General features: G+C 43.6%; 2 protein-coding genes, 3 non-coding genes and 1 pseudogene across 10 annotated transcripts in view; 4 read left to right on the top strand and 2 right to left on the bottom strand.

The window, feature by feature from the left end:
* Positions 1 to 3,990: 3,990 nt before the first annotated feature.
* Positions 3,991 to 4,738, top strand: LOC146614273 (uncharacterized; annotated as a pseudogene).
* Positions 4,739 to 12,063: 7,325 nt separating this feature from the next.
* On the bottom strand, positions 12,064 to 13,846 carry LOC146614274 (phosducin-like). Its single transcript, XM_085378260.1, has 5 exons — positions 13,798 to 13,846; positions 13,500 to 13,636; positions 13,178 to 13,397; positions 12,932 to 13,044; positions 12,064 to 12,252 (listed from the first exon to the last, which is right to left on the bottom strand). The coding sequence occupies exons 1-5, from the start codon at positions 13,844 to 13,846 to the stop codon at positions 12,064 to 12,066; spliced, it is 708 nt and encodes a 235-aa protein (XP_085234386.1).
* Positions 13,847 to 17,984: 4,138 nt separating this feature from the next.
* trnan-guu (transfer RNA asparagine (anticodon GUU)) lies at positions 17,985 to 18,058 on the bottom strand. Its single transcript has one exon. It is a non-coding gene; the product is annotated as a tRNA-Asn (tRNA).
* Positions 18,059 to 18,265: 207 nt separating this feature from the next.
* Positions 18,266 to 18,338, top strand: trnak-cuu (transfer RNA lysine (anticodon CUU)). Its single transcript has one exon. It is a non-coding gene; the product is annotated as a tRNA-Lys (tRNA).
* A 3,688-nt stretch (positions 18,339 to 22,026) lies between these two features.
* trnag-ucc (transfer RNA glycine (anticodon UCC)) lies at positions 22,027 to 22,098 on the top strand. The gene has a single exon. It is a non-coding gene; the product is annotated as a tRNA-Gly (tRNA).
* A 470-nt stretch (positions 22,099 to 22,568) lies between these two features.
* The window catches only part of depdc5 (DEP domain containing 5, GATOR1 subcomplex subunit), a 27,819-nt gene continuing 25,290 nt past the window's right edge, over positions 22,569 to 25,097 (top strand). For 5 of the 6 annotated variants that reach the window (XM_085378999.1, XM_085379004.1, XM_085379002.1 and 2 more), the window contains exons 1-11: positions 22,569 to 22,632; positions 22,723 to 22,865; positions 23,074 to 23,142; positions 23,222 to 23,309; positions 23,402 to 23,448; positions 23,847 to 23,932; positions 24,005 to 24,088; positions 24,170 to 24,219; positions 24,366 to 24,435; positions 24,886 to 24,964; positions 25,037 to 25,097. The exon at positions 25,037 to 25,097 is cut by the window's right edge and continues 1 nt beyond it. In XM_085378999.1, coding sequence (XP_085235125.1) covers positions 23,085 to 23,142; positions 23,222 to 23,309; positions 23,402 to 23,448; positions 23,847 to 23,932; positions 24,005 to 24,088; positions 24,170 to 24,219; positions 24,366 to 24,435; positions 24,886 to 24,964; positions 25,037 to 25,097 — 623 coding nt within the window. In that variant the 5' untranslated portion in view covers positions 22,569 to 22,632; positions 22,723 to 22,865; positions 23,074 to 23,084. The remainder of the gene's footprint in view (positions 22,633 to 22,722; positions 22,866 to 23,073; positions 23,143 to 23,221; positions 23,310 to 23,401; positions 23,449 to 23,846; positions 23,933 to 24,004; positions 24,089 to 24,169; positions 24,220 to 24,365; positions 24,436 to 24,885; positions 24,965 to 25,036) is intronic. The other variant, XM_085379001.1, reaches the window with a different exon arrangement.

A 25,097-nucleotide genomic window follows, 5' to 3' on the forward strand; every position in this document is an offset into this window, starting at 1 on the left:
CAGCTGGGCTACACTGCCCACGAGGCTACATGCTTTAGGGGTATGCCTGTAACACTCTGCCTATTGCCTTCTTATTAAATAATTTTCAAACTTTTGAAAACTATTTTGTCACATCATTATGCAGACTGCAAGTAGAGGTGACATGGGCCGCGGGATTGAGACACAGGACTTAGAGCCTCTTAATGCCTGTTTTGTTCCGGCGTGGAAACCAAAAATAGAGAGGGGACAGTCTAACACATGAAACAGAAAAAGACCGCTGTGTAATCCCTTCATTTCAACAAAGTAACTGTATTCTGATTACCATCTTTTTAAACTGTAACGGAATACAGTTACTCATATTTTGTATTTTAAATACGTAATGGTATTACATGTATTCCGTTACTCCCCAACACTGCATATGTATACATATACCTGCACACGTCCATACATATAAAAGGTGGATTATGCATGACAGAGTGATTGAGAAGTTTTAGAGTCTAACTGCTGTTGAGATGAATGATTTGCAAAAGCGCTCCTTCCTGCAGCGACGGTGTTTCAGTCTCTGACTAAAGGAGCTGCTCAGCACACTTGAGACTCATGCATAGGGTGATGTGGGTTGTTCATGATGGATGTCAACTGCACTAACATCCTCCTCTCACCCACCGCCTCCACAGACTCCAGAGGACATCCCAGCACAGAGCTAGACCTCCACACCAGTTTGTCAGTCCTGCTCCTGTCCCTGTCCGTGCATAGGACAAGAGTCCACTATCTCAATGTCTTTTCCTTAGATTTTCACCAGTGTTATAGGGGGTGACTTCCTCCTGAAGTGTATGACCATATCCTTTGTCTTGGTCTCACACCAGCCAAAACGGTCACTGATGACCCCTCTATATTCCTGTTCTTTCCTGTGTGATACACATCCGATGATGGCTGTATCATCAACATCAACTTCTGTAGGTACCATTGGCTCTCTGGCTCCCTCCAGCTTCCCTCAGTAGTGCAAGCTGGATGGTGTAGAAAGCACTGGAGAAGCCAAATAACATCCCTGCCTGCTCTAGGTGAGAGAGGGATCGGTGTAACAGGTAGATGAGAGCGTCATCCACCCCGATTCCAGAAGGTGAACTGCAGGGGGGTCCATTGCAAATCTGCTCTGGTCAACACTCTGCTCAACTACATATATATATATATATATATATATATATATATATATATATATATATATATATATATATATATATATATATATCTGTATATATTGCAGACATTGCAGACATAGAGGACAGTTACAAGTACCTGGGGATCCCGCAGGCAAATGGGAACCATGAAGAGGCCGCTAGAAAGGCTGCAACCACCAAGTACCTGCAGAGGGTCAGGCAAGTCCTGAGGAGTCAGCTGAATGGTAAGAACAAGATCCGGGCCATCAACACGTACGCCCTGCCCGTGATCAGGTACCCTGCTGGGGTAATAAGCTGGCCAAAGGAGGAGATAGAAGCCACAGACATAAAGACAAGAAAGCTCCTGACCATGCATGGAGGGTTTCACCCCAAGTCCAGCACCCTGAGGCTGTACGCTAAGCGGAAGGAAGGGGGCCGGGGACTGGTGAGTGTCAGCACCACAGTCCAGGATGAGACAATGGAACATCCAAGAATACATTGGGAAGATGGCCCCAACTGACCGAGTGCTCAGTGAATACCTCAGGCAGCAGAAACCCAAGAAAGAGGAGGGAGACGAGGAACCATCATGGAAGGACAGGCCCCTGCACGGTATGTACCACCGGCAGATAGAGGAGGTGGCTGATATCCAGAAATCCTACCAGTGGCTGGACAAAGCTGGACTGAAAGACAGCACAGAGGCACTAATCATGGCAGCACAAGAACAAGCTCTGAGAGGCTGGGGTCTATCACACCAGGCAAGACCCCAGGTGCAGGCTGTGTAAAGATGCCCCAGAGACTATCCAGCACATAACAGCAGGGTGCAAGATGCTAGCAGGCAAGGCATACATGGAACGCCATAACCAAGTGGCCGGCATAGTGTACAGGAACATCTGTGCCGAGTATAACCTAGAAGTCCCGAGGTCAAAATGGGAGATGCCCCCAAGGGTGGTGGAGAATGACCGAGCTAAGATCCTGTGGGACTTCCAGATACAGACGGACAAAATGGTGGTGGCTAACCAACCGGACATAGTGGTGGTAGACAAACAGAAGAAGACGGCCGTAGTGATCGATGTAGCGGTTCCCAATGACAGCAATATCAGGAAGAAGGAACACGAGAAGCTGGAGAAATACCAAGGGCTCAGAGAAGAGCTCGAGAGGATGTGGAGGGTGAAGGTAACGGTGGTCCCCGTGGTAATCGGAGCACTAGGTGCGGTGACTCCCAAGCTAGGCGAGTGGCTCCAGCAGATCCCGGGAATAACATCGGAGATCTCTGTCCAGAAGAGCGCAGTCCTGGGAACAGCTAAGATACTGCGCAGGACCCTCAAGCTCCCAGGCCTCTGGTAGAGGACCCGAGCTTGAAGGATAAACCGCCCGCAGGGGCGTGCTGGGTGTTTGTTGTTATATATATATATATGTATGTATACATATACTTCAGTCACGTTGTCTCGTCTGCAGCTGGTGCCGGATGTTACTGCAAGAAAGACTGATGATGGAATTACAGACTGTGCATTCTTGAACGGCCACCTGAGGACTTTACAGTCTTCCTTTCACAGTGAGATGTTTGGCAGTTTTAATACTCAGTTCTCAGGATACCCCACCCACACACACACACACACACATAATTAGTTATTTATTTTTACATGTCAGTCATACAGTTTGGATCTAGCTGTGTTTTAGTACATCACTTGTATATTTTGTATTGTATTGCATACCTTTGTCCAGTTTTCTGGTCTTTCAGTTTATTTCATATGGAAACACAGCTCCTCCACCCTATTAAATATCTTCCATTTATTTGAACTTAATTCCTTCCTTCAGAACAAACTGCTGGGGACCTTTTCAATGGAAATAAGGGCGAATTAACCATCCTATAACACTCAACTTTGCCCAGTTGAAATTATGATGTTTTGTGACTTTTATTTACCATCAGGAATAGTTGTTTTATTCTGTTAAACAGATTGTTAAAATGAAAGAGAACAGTGTGTTTTAGGGATGGTGATGGTGTTGTGTTTCAACAGCCTTATCTTTGTGCTCAATTTCTCATTTTCCCACATCAGGGCAGAGACTCTATAGCAGGGCAGACTTCCTCCCTGTAGAGGGAGCACTTGTGCAGATTTTCCCAATAAGGAAGCGCTGAGGTGAAATTGTGCTTCATCAAGGCCCATCTGTGCGTACGCGGAACAAAGCGGACGTTGTATTATTTTCCTACAAATTAAAATAAAACAAAAGGAGTAAACGGTATTTCCAACAAGTTGTGCTCAAACACAACGTGAAATAGTTGGACAGAAATATTGAAATAACACCAGATTTTAGAAGAAGGTTAACCCCATAAACAATACACACACCACATCTTGGAGTAAAATAAACATAAATAATTTCAAATTATGCGTCATGAACGATGTAACCTCGGAACATTTTACACACACGCTACCCAAAAACAACACTTGCAATGAAGACAAAGTTACACAAGTGTACAGGAACTGTAAACACAACTGGATCAGAGCTTCATATGGAGGCGGGTGTTATTGCTAAAAGACAATAGCATCCACCATTACTCAGGCACGTAGCATAGCTATTAGGTTGGCAGAGCTGGAATAGCTCATGTAAATACAGTGTAATACACTTCACATCCTAAACATCTTAAATTATGAAAGACTAAACATCACAGTGTTCATCTGTGCACACAACTCAGTCCCAAGGCACTCTGCTGCCCTCTACTGTCCAAAGTGATATGGCACTCTCTTGCGACACAAAACTTTGTGAACCTCATTACAGCAGCAAAGTGAAACATGCGCAATTACCTCCATATGTAACAACGCTGAATTTACAGTTGTGACCACATGTTTGTGTGGGTCACAGAATGACTGTTGGAGAAAAAAATCAAGACAAGACAAATAAAACCATCTTACTTGTGGCTTAAATCTGCTCTGGTCAACACTCTGCTCAACTACACGATGGGAGTGAAGTGGGAGGATGAAGTCTGGTTTAGGATTGTAGAGGAGGAGAAAAGAAGTCAGACATCAGGTGTGATCCTGTACGAGATCTTTGATTTTGAAGATGAAACTCTGCCCTGCTCTCTGGCCATCATCAACACTCCTGGATATGGAGACTCCAGAGGGACTGAACATGATGGACTTGTTGGATGGAGTTCATGAAGTTAGTGCAGTGGGTCTGGCGATGAAGGCGACAGACAATCGACTGGGTGACCGACTGATGTACGTCTTTGATTCAGTGTAAATTCTTTGTAACGATATGTAAGGAAAAAATTATAGCTCTCATCACACTCAGATGGAAGAAAACCTAAAAATACATTTAAGCTCCTGAAGGTGCAAAACTTAAATGTGCCAAAAATGAGAAGAATCGGTCTGTTCACTTCCTGTTTAATAACGGCCAGCTTGAAGATAAGAAAGAAAAATACCTGAAACTAAATTTTGAGCTCAGAGAGAGGAATGTAAGAGTTCACAGCCTTCCTGAAAGAAACTGCACCTCCAAAGCCAAGAGCAGCATTTAAAATGTTAAAGCAAAGTATCAGACTGACAGCCTGCATCCAAAATCTGCAAGAAAGAATCAGATTCACTGCAGTAAAACACAGAGAGATGAAACTCTAGAGAAACATGACAACATGAAGAATGAAGAGGTCACTCAAATCAAATCACTTTTTATTGTCACATCACATGTGCAGGCACACTGGCACAGCACATGCGAGTGAAATTCTTGTGTGCGAGCCCCACAAGCAACAGAGATGTGCAAACACAACAACACAAACGAGCAAAATACAAGAATGGCCAACCTGAAACTAATAAATATATGTACAATATATAATAGTGTATGCATTTCTGGATGTGTATACTAAATATTTTCCTACGTGTGTGTGTGTGTGTGTGTGTGTGTGTGTGTGTGTGTGTGTGTGTGTGTGTGTGTGTGTGTGTGTACACATTTTTACAAATTAAATAGTAATAAAATAAAATAAAATAATAATAATAATAATAATAATAAAATATATAAAATATACAGAGTTGAATATGTGCAAAACAAGTGGCATTTATATACAGTGTGTAGTGCATAATGTTGAAGTTCCAGTAGTGAAGCTGAGGTGTCTATGACGTGTTCAGCAGTCTGATGGCCTGATGGAAGAAGCTGTCTCTCAGTCTGCTGGTACGGGACCGGATGCTGCAGAACCTCCTTCCTGATGGAAGCAGTCTGAACAGTTTATGGCTGGGGTGACTGGAGTCCTTGATGATCCTCCCCGCTTTCCTCAGGCAGCGCTTCCTGTAGGTGTCTTGGAGGGAGGGAAGCTCACCTCCAATTATCCGTTCACTCCATTTGTTGCTGAAGTTTTTAAACATAAAGAACCAATCAGAGACGAGACGCCTGGGCCGGGTTGTAAAACAGCTGTCAGCTGTACAGTCTGTGAGGAGATCTGTCACTGTCCTGGATGCATGGTGCCCTTAAATCACTGTGAGGTCTTTAGAGATGGTCTCTGCACGCCACGTGTCCTGCATCACTGCATGTGAAAGGTAAGTGGAGACATGTGACCAGGATAAGGAGAGGTCAGAAGAACGAACCACCAACAAAAGAGAAGGATGTTCATTGACTTGGAAAGAAAACAAACCGACTGACAGCCGAGAAGTTTTGTTTTGTTGTCTTTTCTTTTCCCGCCTGTCCCGTTTGGTTCTTTTGCATCAGAATTATTGTCTAAAGGCAAAGAAAGATGCCCAACGGATTTACTTTACCAAATGGACCATCCCGGCCTTGCCGTATATGCTCTGCTATACCCGGAGAAGCAGCCTCTCTCCTCCCCAGTGCTGCTTTTTGCTGGGACAACCAGCATTGTTGCTGTGGGAAACATAGCAGTGACCACTCTCCCCTTGGAGGATTTCTGGGAAGGAATGTTGGTGTTGATGGCATGTTGCTACACCTTACACTTAACATACCTGAAATGTGTTGCAACGGTCCTCTCTGTCATACAAACTGAGGTCATCGCTGATGCCATCCTTGATCGAGATGCCACTAGTGCATATAAGAAAGCAATAGCTGAGTGGAAGTCGTTCTTTGAAAAATAGGTGAATACCAAGCAGGATTTCATCGGGTCAGTTGCAGTTTGCTTAGTTTTGTAATACGTTTGAATAACTTGTGTTCCTAATTTGTCCTGAGAAATGGCTTCACTTAGAATTCCTTACAAAGGAATTTTTTTCTTAATAAAACTTTACCTGAGGCATGTGAAGGTTCAAGTCGTTTTTTGTATTATGCCATTATGTACAACATTGTGTGACTATGCCACCGTCACAAAAGTGTAAGACAGAAAAGTGTGTTTGATTTTACTTTCTGAATGAACACAACCAAATTCACTAAAAACCCAAGCATCTGGCATATTCAGAAGATCATTCTATATATTCAGACTTTCATTGTAATATATATATAATATTTTTCTAAACGGCATTCCATAATGTACATACATAAATATATACTATATATATTGTTTAGGGCGACTGGGGGAAAAAAGTGGGCACGTCTTTTTTTTCTTCTTTTCCTGATGTCATGATCCTGGGTCTGTTGGCCCAGCGTTTTGAGTTTTAGTTTATGTAAGCCCGTCAGGTTTCCTAAGTTCATTTGTTATCATGCCTAGGTGTTTCTAGTTCTTATTATTTCCCCCTCGTGTTTCCAACTATGTTAAGTCTCCCCAGCTCTTCATGCGTTTCATGTCTGTGTCTTACGTTGTCAAGTTCGGGTTGTCATGTCTATGTCTCTTTATGTTTCCTGTTTTATTGTGAAGAGGTCTGGTGTTTCTGTGTTCATCGTGTTCGGTTTTACTCTCCCACTGTGACGTCATTATGTTCATGTGTGCCAGCTGTTTCCCCATGTGTTCCCACTTCCCTCATCCTCCTCCTGTGTGTATTTAGTCCGTGTGCTTTCAGTCATTTGTTGTCAGGTCGTCTGCTCATCCATGTCTCATCTCCAGGTACCCATGTCAGTTCACTATGGTTAAGCTTTTTCATGTTTTGTTATTAGTTCACCCAGTTTAGGTTATTGTTTAGTTTTCACCGATGCCCTATTATTTTGTACCCTCGTTGCTAACCTCAATAAACGGTAGTGATGGCCAAATGAAGCTTTCCGAAGCACTGAAGCTTGTATTGAAAAACGGTTCATTACTCGAAGCTTTTCAACACAGTCCTCTCCGGTGACATCTGGTGGTGAAAATTTTGAAGAGCAGCTTGAATCTGCAAAATAAAACGGACTGCTCAATCATCGCTGCTCACTCAAGAGTGGAGTTCTCTCTGATATTGGGCCACCGTTCCGTTGCTTTGAACATGTAATTGGTTTTGTTTTCTCGATTGGGGGGCTAAAAAAAATGTAATGCGTATCTGCGTAATACATTTTGATCAATAAACTTTCCCTATTTAAACATGCACTATGGTGGCCTTTCTTTGCTCATAACTCCTTGATGTTGGTAAATACAATAAGTGAGCAATATATATAATATACATATGATAATGCACAGCACATTATGGAGTATGCCCCTGCTGTGAAGTCCTGCCTCCATCTACTTGTCGTTTAATCACTGGACAGCTGGACAGGTTCATACAAAATATTAGATGAGGCCAATTGTCCTATACATATTTTTGACCTAGGGGTGGGATTGATTGTGAACTGGAAAGGGAAAATGCTTAGGGAGCTGAGTACGGCTGCATCGTCACTGATTTGTAGAATCATTTTGATTCGATACAGGATCCGATTCAATTTGATTGGAATCTGGAAAGTTTTGCCTCAGTCAGAAATATTACAATTCTGATCATTTAACAGTATATATCCATAATTTCGTATCTATTAAAAGAAAGCTGACACATGTGAGACTTAATTAGAGATGTAAACAGAGAGTTATGAAACCTGCAGCTGCAGAAGCCAGCGAAGAAAAAAGAGGCAAACACAGCGCGGACCCGACGACACATCAAAATCTGACTCTGACGCGTCGGGTCCGCGCTCTGTGTTCACGTTTGTATGCAGAATCCGTAAACCTGCTCCCAGTTACTGTTTTAGCTGTATGGTGTTTGACGACATGTTGTGAGGTTTAACCTGAGATGCTGGCGTTTCAGGCATAATAACGTTAATTTACAAATCGACACGGGATTTTAATGAATCAATATCACTTTATTCAATTTAGCATGGATTGTAATCAGAAAGGCGATAATCAAAACCCACCCCTAATCAAGAACTTGCAAAGTAAAAACATGCTCTATGTAAGGTAGCCCTTTTGTTATTTACATTTAAAAAGAGGATTAGTGTTACTGTGCGCTGGCTGAGTCTGTTTCTTTTCTTAGAAATAGTTTCTCCTGCCCTGGAGAAAATCCACTTGCATGGAACAGAAGAGGCTGTGGAGTGCAGGAACTACACTGCAAGCTGGTAGATATGCAGGTATTCCTGGGTCCTGCAGACTATCACCTAAAAACAATAAACAAAATGATTTTCTAAACTGTAGCAATGTAATGTACGTATAGTGTCAAATACATTGTTGTAGTCTTCATCAGCTTTAATTCACATGGAAGTGTTCCTAAAGTCATATGCTGTAATGATATTTACATTATGAAAACATGATTTTGGACATTTCAAGTTTTTCACTTCGGCAGATAAAATGAATTGAGCAAAATCAACTCAAAATATTCCCACACGCCAGAACGTCCTCTCTTCCTCGCTGGCTCCATATCTGTCAGTGGAATGATCACCTCGTCGCTATCTGTCACCATCAACACACTCCACGAATCCCGTGGATGATTCACTTCCTTATATCCGTTTGAATCAGGTACCGAAGCAGTTACGTGCGTAACGAAGCTTCGGACGTCACTGGTCACGTGACTTTTGCCAAACGAAGCAAGCCTCGACACAGTGCTTCTGAACCAGTGTGTTGTTTTTTTCGACACACGCTCCGGAGCGTCAGCTTCAAGCGGGCCATCACTAATAAACGGCTTGTTTTGTTTATCCACACCATGTTTTGGTCTGCGTTTGAGTCCTCCTCTGGAACACTTATGGTCTGCCCCAGCCAGACCGTGACACCTGAATTTTTTTTCTCAGATTTTTTTTTTCCCAGTGGCCCTAATCCTCTTCCGTACTGGCGGGACTTAGTTGGTTTTGTTTATTATTTTGGCCTGGGCTCACCCTGGAGCTATGCTTCCTGACCTTTGAAATAACCTTTGTTTTATTCACAGCTGGTTTCGGATGTTTGGCTTGGGAATCAGGGCGGGTACTTGTCTCTCTCTCCTCCAGCCTTATGTGCGTCTCTACACGCCTAGACTAGGGCCGTAACAATGCGTAAGAAACATTGAAACTGAAACATTGTGGGGCTGTATACAAGGGCAGTTATGTAATATATTAAATAAATAAAGGTCGAGGGGCTATGGTCATTTAGGGTGGGGATGGTAATTCCACTGAGACCAAAATATTGCACAGAACGTGGAAAGACTGAGATATTGCACATAGTTGATCAATAGCAGCAACAGAGTGGGTGTATTGGAGAAGTCTGTTCACACTCTGAGTTAGCATTAAGAGTTCTGACAGCCCACGGGATGATGGATCTAAACCTTTTTCAAGCAGGCAGGGTGTTGAAGAGGTGGTGGTTAGGGTGGAGGTGGCCCTTTATAAGTGCCCTGGCTCTGGAGAGACAACCTGGCAATTAAGTCCAGGGAGGAGCGTGGACAGCCGATCACCTTCTCTACAGTACTGTTGACCCTCTGCAGCCTCTTCTTGTCAGCTGTTGTGCAACCAGGGTACCACACAGGGATGGCGTGCACGCTCTCGATAGTGGCACGGTACACTGCAAAAACTCAAAATCTTACCAAGTATATTTCTCTTATTTCTAGTCAAATATCTCATTACACTTAAAATAAGACAAAAGCAGCTACAAAGCAACATTCCAGTAAGCTACAGAAAAACTAGATAATTTTCACTTGTTTCATTGGTAGATTTTTTCACTTATTTCAAGTCAAAATATCTTGCATTAAGTGAAAAGATCTGTGGAGGTTGCACTAATGGTTCTGAGAATTTTCATTTTGATCTGAGAAAAGCACCAAAGCGACTGAGAAAAACTGTAAAAAACCAACAGGTGATCTGAGCTTTGTGCCGTGGTACCCTGCTGGAAGCAGCCGTTACTGTGGTCGGCACCAGCACTCAGCAGGCCTTTGTGATTAAATGATGAACAGTCAGCTGGGGACCGAAGTGTGAGGAGATAATGTCCTCCAACCCATTGTACCACCACAACCAGCAGCCTGAACTGTTGACACGAGACAGGATGGATTCATGCTTTCATGTTGTTCACACCAAATTCTGACCAGAACATCTGAAAGTTGCAGCAGAAATGAAAACTCGTTTTTCCAATCTTATGTTTCCCAGGTTTGTTGAGCCTCAGTTTCCTGGTCTTAGCTGTGAGTGGTAACGCTCGGAGGGATCTTCTATTGCTAAGGCTGCTGCTGAAGTGTAGGAGTTATTTGGCTTGCTGTTGCCTTCCTATCACCTCAAAGCAGTCAGTCAATGTTTGTTTCATTTCGCCACATGACAGCTCAAAAAAACCTTATTTAGTTACAGAAGCTTTGGAAACCTTATCAATGTGCTTATCTGGTCCTTTTTCATCTGAGTTTTAGCAAGCTATTTTTGGCCACAGAAATATGGCTCGCTACATATTTTCTCTTTTTTTCTGACCTTTCCCTGTAAATTGTTACAGATACATGGTTGTTAGGAAAATCCTAATATATGAGCAGTTTGTGAAATAGTCACACAGCCTGTCCAAAGACCGTGCAGGGTTCAAAGTCACCCTTCTCCTTCATGCCTGCATGTCTAAATGCTCGCACTCCCTGCCATGCTGCCATATAATTGACTGGATATTTGCACTAATCAGGAGTCGATGCGTTGATGATTTATAGCAGGAGGGTATTTTCATAGAAGTTGCCCAATAAATCAAGAAGCTCCACTAAAAACACATCAGTTTAGTAAAAAATGAAACATTTGAGTCCAGTATGGCCACGAAATATTGGCATAATGACCTAAATGCACCCTGTACACCGCCTCCTTCTTTTACCCTGCTGAGGTTTATGTAACCGTCCTTCTTCAAAGTACTTTTTTTAATCCTAATGTGTAATGATGACAGAACAGACTGGATAATTAAAGAGGATGAAAGCCCCGACTCATCGTCACCACCTGCGGTCTATTATAGTGGAGTCTTGTCAGACATGAAAAGTGATTCACTGTCTTTAGGGGGGAAACGCTGTCATAGACATGAATTAACAGATTATATTTTGTGACCCAAATGAAGACAAAAGACAAATTGACTTCATTAGTTACACTTTGCTAGCACCAGCTTGGATCTTCTTTTGCCTTCAGAACTGCTTAAATTCTTCGAGACACCGAGGCGCGCAGTGTGAAATAATGACTCAGGTCTGTCAAAAGAAAAGAAACGAACCATCTTTGAGAAAGTGCAGAAGTTTGTTTAAAAATGTACGGAGTAAAAGTAAAACGTTGTCAGAAGAATACAGCACAGATGTATTTGTACTTTGTTCCCTCCCACCTCTGCAGTCCAGGATGATGTTTCATATACGTCACATTAAAATATGAATATTGCTAATTGTAAAAAAGACAGACAGACACTGACAGGATGTGATGAAGACATCTTTTATTGGAGAGTTATGACATCACTGCTAAGCAGTATTTCAGCACAGACCTGCTCGCCGTCTGTGGTTTACTTCTACCAGTCTCTAAATAGATTCAGCATTTGAGCTGCTGGATGTTTATCTGTATGCACAGTTGTGTGCTTTTTTTAAAAACATGTATATCCCAGCTGCTGTTCTTCCACTTCTTTTCCTCAGCTCTCCTTTTCATTTGCCCCTCACTGTCAGATGCACCCATCCTGTTTTCTACTTGTATTCGCTCCCCTCCAGCACACTGCATAAATGCTCTATTCCACTTCCCCTCCCTCATCCTCATCAGCAGCACATGCTTCAAATTCCTTCTCGGGTAAGAGGCCATATTCATTGAGAAAGGCCTCAACATCCGTTGCAAAGAACTCTTCATTGAAGTGTTTGGTCACAGCCAGGAAGTTACCCAGTAACTCACCAGCCTTGTACACCAATAGGGTAGGAAGAACCTGGAAGAATAGCAGCAAAACTCCAAATGAGCTTGTAGCCATTATAACTGGAAGTGCTCGGTGTAACTCCCAGCCACAGGAATATTTCCTGGACAAGAAACCTTTAAAAGAATGTTTTCAGTATAGGGAACAGGATGGAAATAAGAACCCGGGGAACCCTGCAGGGGTTGAGTTGTCCACTTGTCCTCATTTTTATAGATCAAGGCCAGAGTAACCCAAGCTTAAAGTGTTCATTAAGGTATTTGTCACACAGATATAAAATAAGCTCATAGATTAGTGTTGACCATAGGGTGCTTAGTTTATGTAGAAAATGTCGTTTGTTGTTGTTTCGGTTTACGTGCTGAAATTGTTTTATGTGTGTTTATGTGTAGACTTGTATATAGTTAAACATATAATGTCAAACTCTGAATATTGATTTGTAAATAAGGACATTTGAAATAAGGGCGCCGGAACAGAACAAGTGTAACGACATCATACTCCTCTTCAAGCACACACATTGTGTAGACACAGAGATATACATGAAAACCAGATGCTTTTCTTGTTATTTCAGTTATATTTGCACGTTCAAAATAAAATTCTATCTATCTACACCCAAAACAAAGTTCTGTGCTACACGTTCTGGAGCTGAAAGTGCATTTAAAAGTCTAATTCTTCATCAGCAAAGTAGCAGTGCACTAACCTCAGAGGAGAAGCGTTCGGCAGCACCGGTGGCCACGGCGTCAATGCGACAGAATTTAACACTGGGGTATTCAGCAGCCAAACAGTCCAGGCATGAGTTCAGCTCTTCACAGCCTGACAAAGCACAGAGAAGCCGCAGCCGTTAGCAAACCACACTGTGTCCAGTACGTGGCTGTTTGGTGAATATCGATTTATTGTTTTCGTGTTGAGACTACACTTGAATATGCACCCCCCTCAAACACCTGACCTTTGACACCATGCTGGTAGATGTGGACCACCACCAGGGTCAACCGGTGTTCCTTCTCTATGACTTCAAGGAAGGCTTCTCCGCTCTCAAGTTCATGGACGGACTCAAACTTGGGACCAAAGCTCAGGCGCTCGTGCATTTCCTGCATACACTGTTTTCTGTAGCGTTTCAGGCAGCGTTCATCCTCATCTTGGATCCACTCATACTCCTGAACACTCATCTACAGTTGAGAAAACATATGTTACTGCTGCACTTGTTTTTACACTTGCATGCCTTTCTGTGGCATTACTAGGATTATATTGTTCCAGATGTTTCCATTCACCTTTCTGTTGAGTCTCTCCTTGTCATCATCTCGAGGACTGGACATTTGTCTGAGCAGCTCTCTCTTGTTCTGAGGGACAGTCTGATCCACACTGTCCAACTTAAACCTTCGCCAGTCATTAATGACACCTTTGGGACCTGGAGACACACAAAGAAGTGTAACAAAGCAACGTGTTTTCACGAGTGCAAAGCACCACGAGTCGGCGACCACGAGTCAAAACAGCATCGAAGGCAATAATAGCCTGAATCCCCCGAGTTTTGCATCCAGCTGTAATAGACTATCGTGTGACGTCGCTGACCTGTGTGATTGGCGGGCACTTCGTCCTCTTCTTGAGTGGTGGCAGACATCCTTTGGGAAGCCTGCGACACACAGAGTAGACAACAGTGTTTTTGCTACTTGAACAATGTTTTCTTTAGCTTAAATAAGCTTGTGTCATTTTGACTTGATGTCACAACTAATCAACATTGTGACAGCTCCAAATCTGCACAGCAAAATCTCCAGTGTTAAATTAACACTTTTGACAGTGTTATATGTTTAAAAGTAACCCAGTCAGTTTTGAAGATTAACAAAGACTAACACTGAGCAGTGCTGATTTTCTAACACTGGAAAATAACTCAAAATGTTAGAAATATTCCAGTGTTAGAAAACCATCACTGCTCAGTGTTAGTCTTTGTTAATCTTCAAAACTGACTAGGTTACTTTTAAACATTTAATAAACATAATTTAACACTCAACAGTGTTGTATTTAACACTCAGAGGAGTGGACCCATATAGACTCTCTCTAGTGTTAATTTAACACTGGAGATTTTGCTGTGTGAATATCTGCAGCGTGATTCATGCATTTAAGCACACAGTTGTCACAAACATTTAGTTTAAACTAGGCTGAAGTTTACTTATCAGATTAAGATGAGATTACCAGGAGTCTGACACTCACACTTAGGACAGCTTATATAGATATATGTGAGTGAGATATGACATCATTTGTGAGCTAAAACCAATAAAATGTAATGAAAGCTAAACAAGACAATGAAGTTTTATTTTATTTATTATTTATAATGAATATTATTTAGATATTTATTTTATTGGTATGACCCTGAAAATGCAAAATCCTCTGTGACCGTTTTTACAATGGGAAAGATTTTTTCCTGCTTAGCGATGATCTAAATGCCAACATTGTAACTGATTCAAAAGAAGCTGATGGACTCATGATTGTGTTATTTATCTGTTTTATGGCTCATTACTCAAACATTTTTGTATGCTTGTCAAAACACAGAAACGTTGGAGTTCTGTCTGTACTCCCAGTTCAAAGCCATTTGTTACATTACATAACTTCTAATGAGCAACACGATGTCTTTCTTTTAGTAACACATTCAAGTATCAGCACAGAGCTGACAGCAAAGTTTCAACTAAACAGCCCACAGAAAAATGACGTGGCTACATTGATGTTGCTGGGTGGGAGGAGCTTCACTGTCACAATCTTAAAAGACTGTGCATATCATTGCTCTAATTTTTATTTTATTTTGCCTCCCACATGAACTGAGACCAGGCAATTGTGCATAAAAAGACGTGCTGGAAAATGTTGTATTTATTCTTTATTTGCTATGCATCCGTCTGATTAGCAACTGCGATCACTAAATATTCCAGATATATTGCTTTCATACACCAGTACATGCCACACTGAAAGCTGCTGAGACAGCTGGGCGGTCGATGACAGCAAAGCTACGTCAGTCATATAACTGATGAAGCCCGTTAGGCTGAGGCAGCTAATTCGTTCAGGTTGTCAAAGCTTTCATTTCTTCCTTCACTGGTTTCGATGAGCTCACATTCAGTTAAAGAAGTGAACTTTAACTCTAGAGGGCGATGCTTTTTAACATGACATGGCTTGAAAAGTCAGTAAGAAAACACATAAGAATTGATTTAAGAAAATGAAGAAATGCAGAAGCACACATAAACAGATTTATATGCAACAACATGTTTGTGGAACACCAAACAACAAAGTAACTGAGTGTTAACCACATCTGCCGAACAATGACATTACTCAGTGTGTGTCAAAGGCTAGACTTACACCAGCAGCATTAACATTAACGGTTTTCAATGCAAAAATAAATATTTGCACCAATGCATGCTTTCTAAAGAAAAAAAGGACCAGCTCTTACCTTTGTCTGATGAATAAGAACGGGTTTTAAAAGCCAGTCAGTCAATCTTGTGATTCACTGATAGTGTGAGATCTGGCTGAGAGCGGGGAGTGCCGGCTTACAGAGGGTGGAGCTAGAGCAGAGGGAATAAGCTTAATCTTCACAGTCGTCATAATCACTGTCACCATAATGTTGTGTTGTTTAATATGATTAGATGCAATATCTGTCTCAGTGTTATGGACTGAGGAGGCCGAAGTGGACACAGCATTTTTACTTGTTTTACTTATGGAAAACAAAACAAGTTAAAGTAGTCGTCTGTTGCTTCGGTTACTTTTGAGAAAAAGAAAAAAAGAGTGAAATATGGTCTTTATCTAGCCAATGAGTTTATTTCTTCAGTTTACTTTTTATGGTTTGTTTTGGACCTCGCAGTTTAACTGTGGCAGTGTGTGCTCTGTTTTATCGTAGTATCTACAAGCCTGCAACACAAAATGTTAAAATAGAAACTTTTTATAATACAAAGAAAACCTCAGCAATCAGACAACAATCAGACAACCCCCTTTGAGTAAGCACTTGGCAAGAGCGGAAAGGAAAAACTCCTTTTCAACAGGAAGAAACCTCCGGAACCGGGCTCAGGAAGGGGCGGGGCCATCTTACCCTCCGACCATACATACATTACACAAACATCACATGGGGAAGACAGGTCAGAGAGGTATAACAATGGAAAATGCACCACATGAGGAAAGATAAGGAGAAAAAAATAACTCCCCCCAGACTGAGCTCCAACAGGGAGATCAGTTTGAGAACAGAAAAAACACCTCTGCACATGAAACAACTCGTAATACACCAAAGAAACACATGACAAGCAACAGGGGAGGGTAAAGGGTGAGAGACAGCCAGTGTAGACAGCACATCCGGGCCTGCGTGCGCTGGTCTCCTTGATCCGCCGTCAGCATCGGAAGGGAATAAGCGTCGAAGGCGTTTGGAAAGGGAGGGGGATGAGTGCATATCAGTGTATATGTATGTGTGTGCGTGTCCATAGTTCAGCTGAGACAGTGTCCTTCACCCTGCCAGGCTAAGTAAACAGTCTAACAGCCAACCCAGGTGGCCTTGCATGGAATAGGAAGGAACAGACTCAACACAGTCGTTATCAGGGTGTTGTTGTTCAGCTCCAGCCTTGAGCCCACAGCTGGTGCCGAAGGGGTATGCGCATGAAGTGATGGAGGTTTTTACTTTAGTGCAAACAGCTCATATGAATTTCAAAGCAGTTCTACAGTCCAACACTGGTCTCTCAATCTCCCGTTGGAGAGCCGTGAGCTTCGCCATACTTGCGTTCTGTGATGTTGTCATTTCTTGTGCTCAATGAGCCCATTTTGAGAAACTCACGCCTCTTCAGATTGTTTCAATCCCAGCGGGCAGCCTTGTGGGGGTTTGAACAGCCGGTTCCGCTTCCTTAATTCTTCGATAAGTCAGGGCCAAGCCAGCTCCGATCAACCAGAACCCTGTTACCATGGTTCCGAATAGTTAGATATCTTCAGCACTCAGGCTCACCCGAGCCCAAACTTCTCGTTGAGAAAGGGGTGTCAATTGCATTTAGGGACCAGTTGATCAAAACCATAATTCAAATTAAAATATAAAACAAAAAGAAGATGCACATTCTCTGTCATATGGACTTGCATGAATAAAGGTCCTCTTCCTTCTCTCCAAGGTATGTGATAAGGCAGCAGATGGCTACTTCTCTAAGTATTTCAATTGTCTTGTGCTATTTAAGAAAAAATAAAGTATGAGTATAAACTACATGGGTGACTGCCAACAAAGTGCATTTCAAAGCTACCCAAAGTCTAAAGAGTTGTCCTACCTCAAGAAGCATGTCCTTGAGCTGCCTGATTCTCACTCCCTTAGCTCCTCCCCTTGAAAAAATGACATCCATCAGTTTTGGGGTGCAATGGTCAAGTGTAGCCATTCAAGGCTTACAGTGGTTGAACTCTTGAACTTCTCCTTTATCTGTAGACCACACAAACAGAAGAATTCAGTCTTGCAGACTATATTGCATTAATTAATGCTCTAATACATTAGTTAAAGATGATAGATGTGATCTAAGGCTACCCCAAGTTTTGAGGGAACAAAAACAATCTTAGTGAAGACAAGGGAGACATTCCCCACCATAACCATGGCGTAATCTGTAATTTTTTAGCAACCCTGTTTTTGTTTCAAATTTACACATTGTGTTTATGTCTTTCAAGCTTATGTAAAAACATAAGCTTGAAAGTCCACCATGCCATATTCACCATATGTGAATTTGCCCGGGCTACACCAATGATCAATTACACCATAAATAATCAACAAAAAGTGCCGTCCCTGGGTGGGCTCGAACCACCAACCTTTCGGTTAACAGCCGAACGCGCTAACCGATTGCGCCACAGAGACACACGAGCCTTAAAGCCCTTTAAGGAGAATAAACGCGTAAATGTTGACGAAAAAAATCTTGTCTTTTCCTTAGTCTACTAACTTTTCCGTTTACAATGATCAACACTTAAAGTATTGTTGGGCATACACACAGCAATAAGCAATAACAGCAGCTCTGTACCCTAACACTGTAGCTAAAGTCAAAGTATTTTTCCCTCGTGTACAGCTGCCCGGCTAGCTCAGTCGGTAGAGCATGAGACTCTTAATCTCAGGGTCGTGGGTTCGAGCCCCACGTTGGGCGCATGTCTTTTGTGTTTTGTATTTCCATACAACAAAAAAAGCCCATAGATATTTAGCCATTTAAACAAACAAAAAACAGAAACCACTGCTTCCGGAACCTTTCGCGTGTTAGGCGAACGTCATTCTGTTGTATACAATATATTATTCTTATTATATTCTAATTTTTGCTATATAACTTTTGCACTGTCCACTTCCTGCTGTGACAAAACAAATTTCCCACGTGTGGGACAAATAAAGGTTAGCTTATCTTATCTTATAACCACATGTTTAGTGCGCATGCGCCAACCAGCGTGCAGCCTGTTACAGTCGCTCCTGCTTTTCTCTTAGTTTAGCTCTTTTTTCTTACGTATTCTTTTTTTTTCTGACTTGTATTTTCCTCCGTTTTCTATCTCTTACTCAATCATGTGGATTGAGAGAGTTTTTGTTCTTCTGGTGGCCGTGGAACTGTTACTTTTATCATGGAACGGGACCGCGGCACATCTCCTACACGCACGGACTGTTTACTCCAGAGATCAGCTGATCGCCCTGATGCCGGCCGGCTCGCTGGCCAGGCCCGCAGAAGTGCCCGCAGAAGTACCAGCTGAAATTTGGAGGAAAACACATCGGGGATGCAGAGGTCAAGGACAGAAGAGAAGAAAAAAGGTGACGGTGAGACAGCGGAGGCTCGAAGCGAGGAGGAGGTTTAAACCGTGTCTGCCGTCTATCGTGATGGGAAATGTGCGATCGTTGGCAAGTAAAATCGACGAGCTCTCAGCACTGGTACGGAGTCAGAGGGAATACCGAGAGTGTAGCCTGATGTGTTTCACCGAATCATGGCTGCACCAGGTCATTCCCGATGAGAATGCTTCCGTGGAAGGCTTCCACACTGTTCGGGCGGACAGGGACAGCATCGCTAGCGGTAAGCGTAAAGGAGGTGGGCTTGCTGTTTTAGTTAACAACCGGTGGTGTAACCCTGCCAACATAACAATCAAAGAAAGGATTTGTTGCCCGGACACTGAACTGTGTGCTGTTGGACTCAGGCCGTATTATTTACCCAGGGAATTCTCTCACGTCATCTTGGTGGCTGTTTATGTTCCCCCCTCTGCTAACCCCACAGCTGCATGTGACACTATCCACTCTGCCATAGCTCGGCTACAGACTCAGCACCCGAGTGCCTTTATTGTGATCTCGGGTGACTTCAACCATGTATCACTGGACAATACACTACCAACATTCAAACAATATGTGGACTGTCCCACCAGGGGAGAGAAAACTTTAGACTTACTGTATGCTAACGTCAAGGATGCATACAGCTCCTCCTCCCTCCCCCCACTTGGTAGGTCAGATCATAACCTGATTCACCTCACCCCCCGCTATGTGCCAATTGTGAGGAGGGAACCTGTGACCACCAGGACTGTTAGGAGGTGGTCAGAGGAGGCAATAGCGGAACTACAGGGCTGTTTCGAGGTGACCGACTGGGAAACACTCTGTGAGCCTCACGCCGAGGACATCAATGGGCTTACTGAGTGTATCACAGGCTACATAACTTTCTGCACCGACTCCATTGTTCCAGCTCAGACTGTTCATTGTTACCCAAATAACAAGCCGTGGGTGACTAAGGACATCAAAGCCCTCCTCAACAACAAGAAGAGGGCTTTCAGAGGGGGCAACAAAGAGGAGGTGAGGAAGATCCAGGTGTTACTAAAGGACAAGATCAGAGAGGCTAAGGACAATTACAGGAGGAAGCTGGAGTGGAAACTCCAGCAGAACAGCATGAGAGAGGTGTGGAGGGGCATGAAGACCATCACTGGATTCAGGCCAACCAACAGCAGGGGAGCTGAGGGAGGTGAGAATAGAGCCGACGAGTTGAATCTGTTTTTCAATAGATTCGACACCACAGTGTCTGCTCCCACCCCCACAACCTCACCTGCAGTCAGCCTGGAATCCAGAGCCACACCACTGTGCCAGCCTCTCTCTTCACATGTTGCCTCCTGTGAGATTCCTGACACCCCTCCCCCACCCATCACCTTCACTCAATACCAGGTTGAGATGCAAATGAGGAGACTTCACTCAGGCAAGTCTGCTGGACCAGACGGAGTGAGTCCCCTTGTCCTCAAGGCCTGTGCCCCCCAGCTGTGTGGAGTCTTTCATAAACTGTTTATGCTGAGTCTGAGTCTGCAGAGGGTCCCGGTGATGTGGAAGACATCATGCCTCGTCCCTGTACCAAAGACGCCACGTCCCAGTGGCCCCCAGGATTACAGGCCCGTGGCACTGACCTCCCACATCATGAAGACCCTAGAAAGGCTCATCCTGGACCAGCTGCGACCCATAGTAAGACCACATCTGGATCCCCTTCAGTTCGCTTATCAGCCTCGTCTCGGAACAGAGGACGCCATCATCTACCTGCTCAATCGTGTCTACACCCATCTGGACCAGCCGGCGAGCACTGTGAGGGTCATGTTTTTTGACTTTTCCAGTGCTTTCAACACCATCAGGCCGACCCTCCTGGGTGATAAGTTAGCAGCGATGCAGGTGGATGCTTCTCTGGTGTCCTGGATTGTTGATTACCTGACAGGAAGACCACAATATGTACGTCTCCCACAGTGTGTGTCTGACAAGGTGATTAGCAACACAGGGGCACCACAGGGGACTGTCCTCTCCCCCTTCCTCTTCACCCTCTACACCACAGACTTCAGCCACTGCACAGAGACCTGCCATCTTCAGAAGTTTTCTGATGACTCTGCGGTGGTTGGATGCATCAGCAGGGATGATGAGACAGAGTACCGGGCTGTGGTCGACTCCTTTGTCACGTGGTGTGAGCAGAATCATCTGCAGCTCAACGTGGCAAAGACCAAGGAACTGATCGTGGACTTCAGGAAGACCAGGAAACACTTGACCCCTGTTTCAATCCAGGGGGTCAGTGTTGACATTGTGGAGGACTATAAATACCTTGGAGTTCACAGACAATAAACTGGACTGGGCTAAAAACACCACAGCACTTTACAGGAAGGGCCAGAGTCGTCTCTATTTTTTGAGGCGACTGAGGTCCTTCAACATCTGCCAGAAAATGCTGAGGATTTTCTATGAGTCTGTGGTGGCCAGTGCGATCCTCTATGCTGTTGCATGCTGGGGGAGCAGGCTGAGGGTCGCAGATGCCAACAGACTTAATAAACTGATCCGTAAGGCCAGCAATGTTGTGGGGATGGAGCTGGACTCCCTCAAGGTGGTGTCGGAGAGGCGGATGCTGTCCAAGATAAAGACAATGTTGGATAACACCTCCCACCCACTCCATGACATGTTGGTCAGTCACAGGAGCTCGTTCAGTGAGAGACTGAGATTACCGAAAAGCACCACTGAACGACACAGGAAATCATTCCTGCCTGTGGCTCCCTGTACAACGCATCCACTTAACACACTGTTTGCTGCTACAACTACACATGTTTCTTTTCCAAATATTTATTTATAAGTGACTTATGTATGTATGTATGTATATATATGTATATATTGTACTATTCTTAGTTAGTGTATTGTCTGTCTTGTCTTAATGTTGGTTTAAAATGGAGCACTGTAACAAAAAATAATTTCCCCCAGGGATCAATAAAGTATTCTGATTCTGATTCTGATTCTGATACACTACGGAGACACTGGTGTCGATGTCAAGTTGAATGACCGAAACACCAGTTTACCAGACCGTTCTGTAGCCTATACATGCGTTGGTGGTATAGTGGTTAGCATAGCTGCCTTCCAAGCAGTTGACCCGGGTTCGATTCCCGGCCAACGCAAAGTTTTCGTGAACGATTTCCTACTACCAGCAGACAATCTACTGTTTTACATGTAAAGAAAAGATCACCCAGAATATGTCTCTTTAGCTCTGACCTTTTCTCGTTCTTCCTACAAAGATCTTATCAAATTAGTTTCTTTTTTTCTGAAATGTTTAAAAAAACAACACAACGCTGTTTTTAATGAGTTTAGGGCTAAAATGGGTATGTGTATGGTGTGACCTGGCTTAATCTATGATCAATAATTCAGGCCAATAAATCCCCAGAAAGTCAATTCTATTCACCTGTACACGGTTTTACACACACACACACACACACACACACACACACACACACACACACACACACACACACACACACGTGTTGTTAAACTGTGTTGCACTGGCCGGAAATCTAACACTCGGATTATTGTGCCAAAAAAAGCGAAGCCGGAAATGAGCGGAGTTAGTCTCTTGTTTTTCTAACACGCTCTCTGAACTGCCACGAACCAATCGCATCGCTCGTTTCCATGATATGGAGGAAGCGTACAGAGTGTAGGTAATAGTCAGTCACACGACTGCTATATATGTCTGCCTGGAAGCAGTAGTTAAACCTGATCTGAGTTGTTTGGATGCCTTTTCATTGTAGGTAGTTATAACCGCCTTGGTGCTGCTGTCAGGTCGATGCTGTAAGCTGTTACAGCCACTTGTCGTTTGCTAGGCTACAATGCTATCACCATCCGTGGACAATCTGAGCTGCTGGCAGTGAATTGTTGGAGAAATAGAGTTCAGGTACTGTTTTCTTCGTGCCCACGTGTTTATCTCTTCCTTTATTGTTAAGTAGTAGTTAAGACCGTTATTGTATAAGTCCTGCTTGGCAGCTGCTTGTTGGTCCTCACGGGAAAATGCCATGGCAGAGTCGATACCTTCATATGAGCCAGAATTCAGCTCTCTCATTGGTTTGAGATGTCACTGATGGTCTCGTGGTTTTGTTTCCCAGCCGGTTAAACCATGAAGACCAGTAAGTCCTATAAGCTTGTGCTGCACAAGAAAGGTTTCGGTGGAAGCGGTGAGTAGAGACTCTTCTCCGTGTTTGCTTCTCTGCAAAGATTTGATTGCTTTTGCAAATGAACTTATCCTCCGAATAGACGATGAGTTGGTTGTCAACCCAAAAGTTTTCCCTCAAGTCACTTTGGGGAACATAATTGAGATTGCACATCCCACCGATGAATACAGGTGAGATTATGTGAGATTGCTGTATTTTTATAGGGGTAAGCGTCTGCCATTGAAACTATAATGTGGCCTTGTCCCTTGTGAAATATTCCCAGCCCCCTCCTGCTGCAGGTGAAGAGCCTCAAAGAGGACCTACAGAAAGGTAATCTGAGGTAGCAGCGTGTTTGTGGTGTTTAAACGTGTCATTTATTCTTTATAAGATAAAACCTGATGGCTTATTGCTGCAATAGACGATACGATTGACTTTTTAATGTAGTCGTTTCCCTTTAAGACAGCTTTTCTCTGTTTCTGGGCTGATCAAGGTCTGATCCCTGCTCACACGTGTAGAGGCAGCATCTGAATGCTTGGATCAGTCTGAAGCCTGAGCTGTTACCAGGGTTTTTGTGCTGTGTTTAAAAACAGCACTGTAAATGAAAATGTACTTGCAGGGCTCCTTTGGCCCTGATGTCAGCTTTCATGCTTGCTGGCGCTGTGTGTTTATGTACATGGGTAATATGATAGCTCTGCCTCACAGCTGATGGACATGTTGTCGTTACACAGAGACGATCAGTGTGGACCAGACTGTAGCACAGGCCTTCAAGCTGCGTGCATACCAGGATGTCATCGTTAACATCGTCGACCCTAAGGTACGTTGGCTCCGAGCGCTCCTCGGCCCCTCGACCGTCGCTGGGACACAGTGTCTGTTTTTTGTCTGTCAGGATGTAACGCTGGACCTGGTGGAGCTGACGTTCAAGGACCAGTACATCGGCAGAGGAGACATGTGGAGACTGAAGAAAAGCCTGGTGGGCCATGTGAGCGTCAGGTCCATTTGAATGCTGCGTGCGCAGTGGTATTTACGTTTGCTGTGCTCTGGTTCCTTCCAGGTGAGCACATGTGCTTACGTGACCCAGAAGGTTGAGTTCGCAGGAATCAGGTACATAAATGAAATGACTTCACAGCGCTGATTGTAAGGGTTAACCAGAAGGATGAGGCATTTTAGTGCTAGTGACATTTACGCTTTGTTCACGATGGCGAATGAAGTGAGAGTTTGTCATACTAAAGATGTGTTTGAATCTTCAGAGCTCAGGCCAGTGAACTCTGGGTGAAAGGAGAGAAGGTGACCTGTGGCTACATCAGTGAAGACACCAGGGTAAGTGGAAGAAGATGCTGATGCAGCCATCTGTCGTTACCGCAGCCAAGGAAACGCTGGCCCTGTTTTTATCCATCCCACAGTGTCCGCATGTTGCAAAGACGTTAACATGTCATTGTAATAACCAAGAGTATCAATAAAGTTCCGACTGAAAGGTTTGACCTCCTCTGGTCCTGCATCACTACTTTACTGACTAAAGAGCTAAAAGAAAGTGAATCAGTGTTTTTGTAGCCTGTGGTAGGATGTAGCTTACTTCACATGTATCCTGGTGCTGAACAGGACAGCTCACACCTGGACTCAGACTTGCATGAAGAAGCAACAGCTGTTGTGTCGGTAACTTGATTTGCTGTTTTCCATTGGATATAAAATCTCCCCTGGTGTGGAGGAAAACGCCACAAACGTGTTCTCCACCTGCTTCCTGCTGTCAGACACTATGCTGCTGTGACACAGGTGGTGTTCAGATCTACGTCTGCCATGGTTTACATCTTTATCCAGATGAGCTGTGAGATGTGGGACTTTGACATCTACGGTAAGATGATTTGATGTTTCTGTTTTTAAGGCGAGCTTTTCATGCCGTGTCTAATCCAGCCGTTTCTCTTAGGCGACCTCTACTTTGAAAAGGCTGTCAATGGTTTCCTGTCTGACCTTTTCACTAAGTGGAA

The sequence above is a fragment of the Diplotaxodon limnothrissa genome, linkage group LG18 (genome assembly GCF_057381915.1).
Source record: "Diplotaxodon limnothrissa isolate DT_005_m linkage group LG18, D_limnothrissa_male_GT1.1, whole genome shotgun sequence".
NCBI lineage: Eukaryota > Metazoa > Chordata > Actinopteri > Cichliformes > Cichlidae > Diplotaxodon > Diplotaxodon limnothrissa.

Excerpts from the sequence above, each read along its gene's own strand:
- LOC146614274 (XM_085378260.1), bottom strand. The coding sequence starts at position 13,846 with ATGTCTGCCACCACTCAAGAAGAGGACGAAGTGCCCGCCAATCACACA. Across the intron at positions 13,637-13,797 it reads AGTGCCCGCCAATCACACAG|GTCCCAAAGGTGTCATTAAT; the intron begins GTCAGCGACGTC and ends GTGTGTCTCCAG. Across the intron at positions 12,253-12,931 it reads CCGAACGCTTCTCCTCTGAG|GTTCTTCCTACCCTATTGGT; the intron begins GTTAGTGCACTG and ends CTATTCTTCCAG.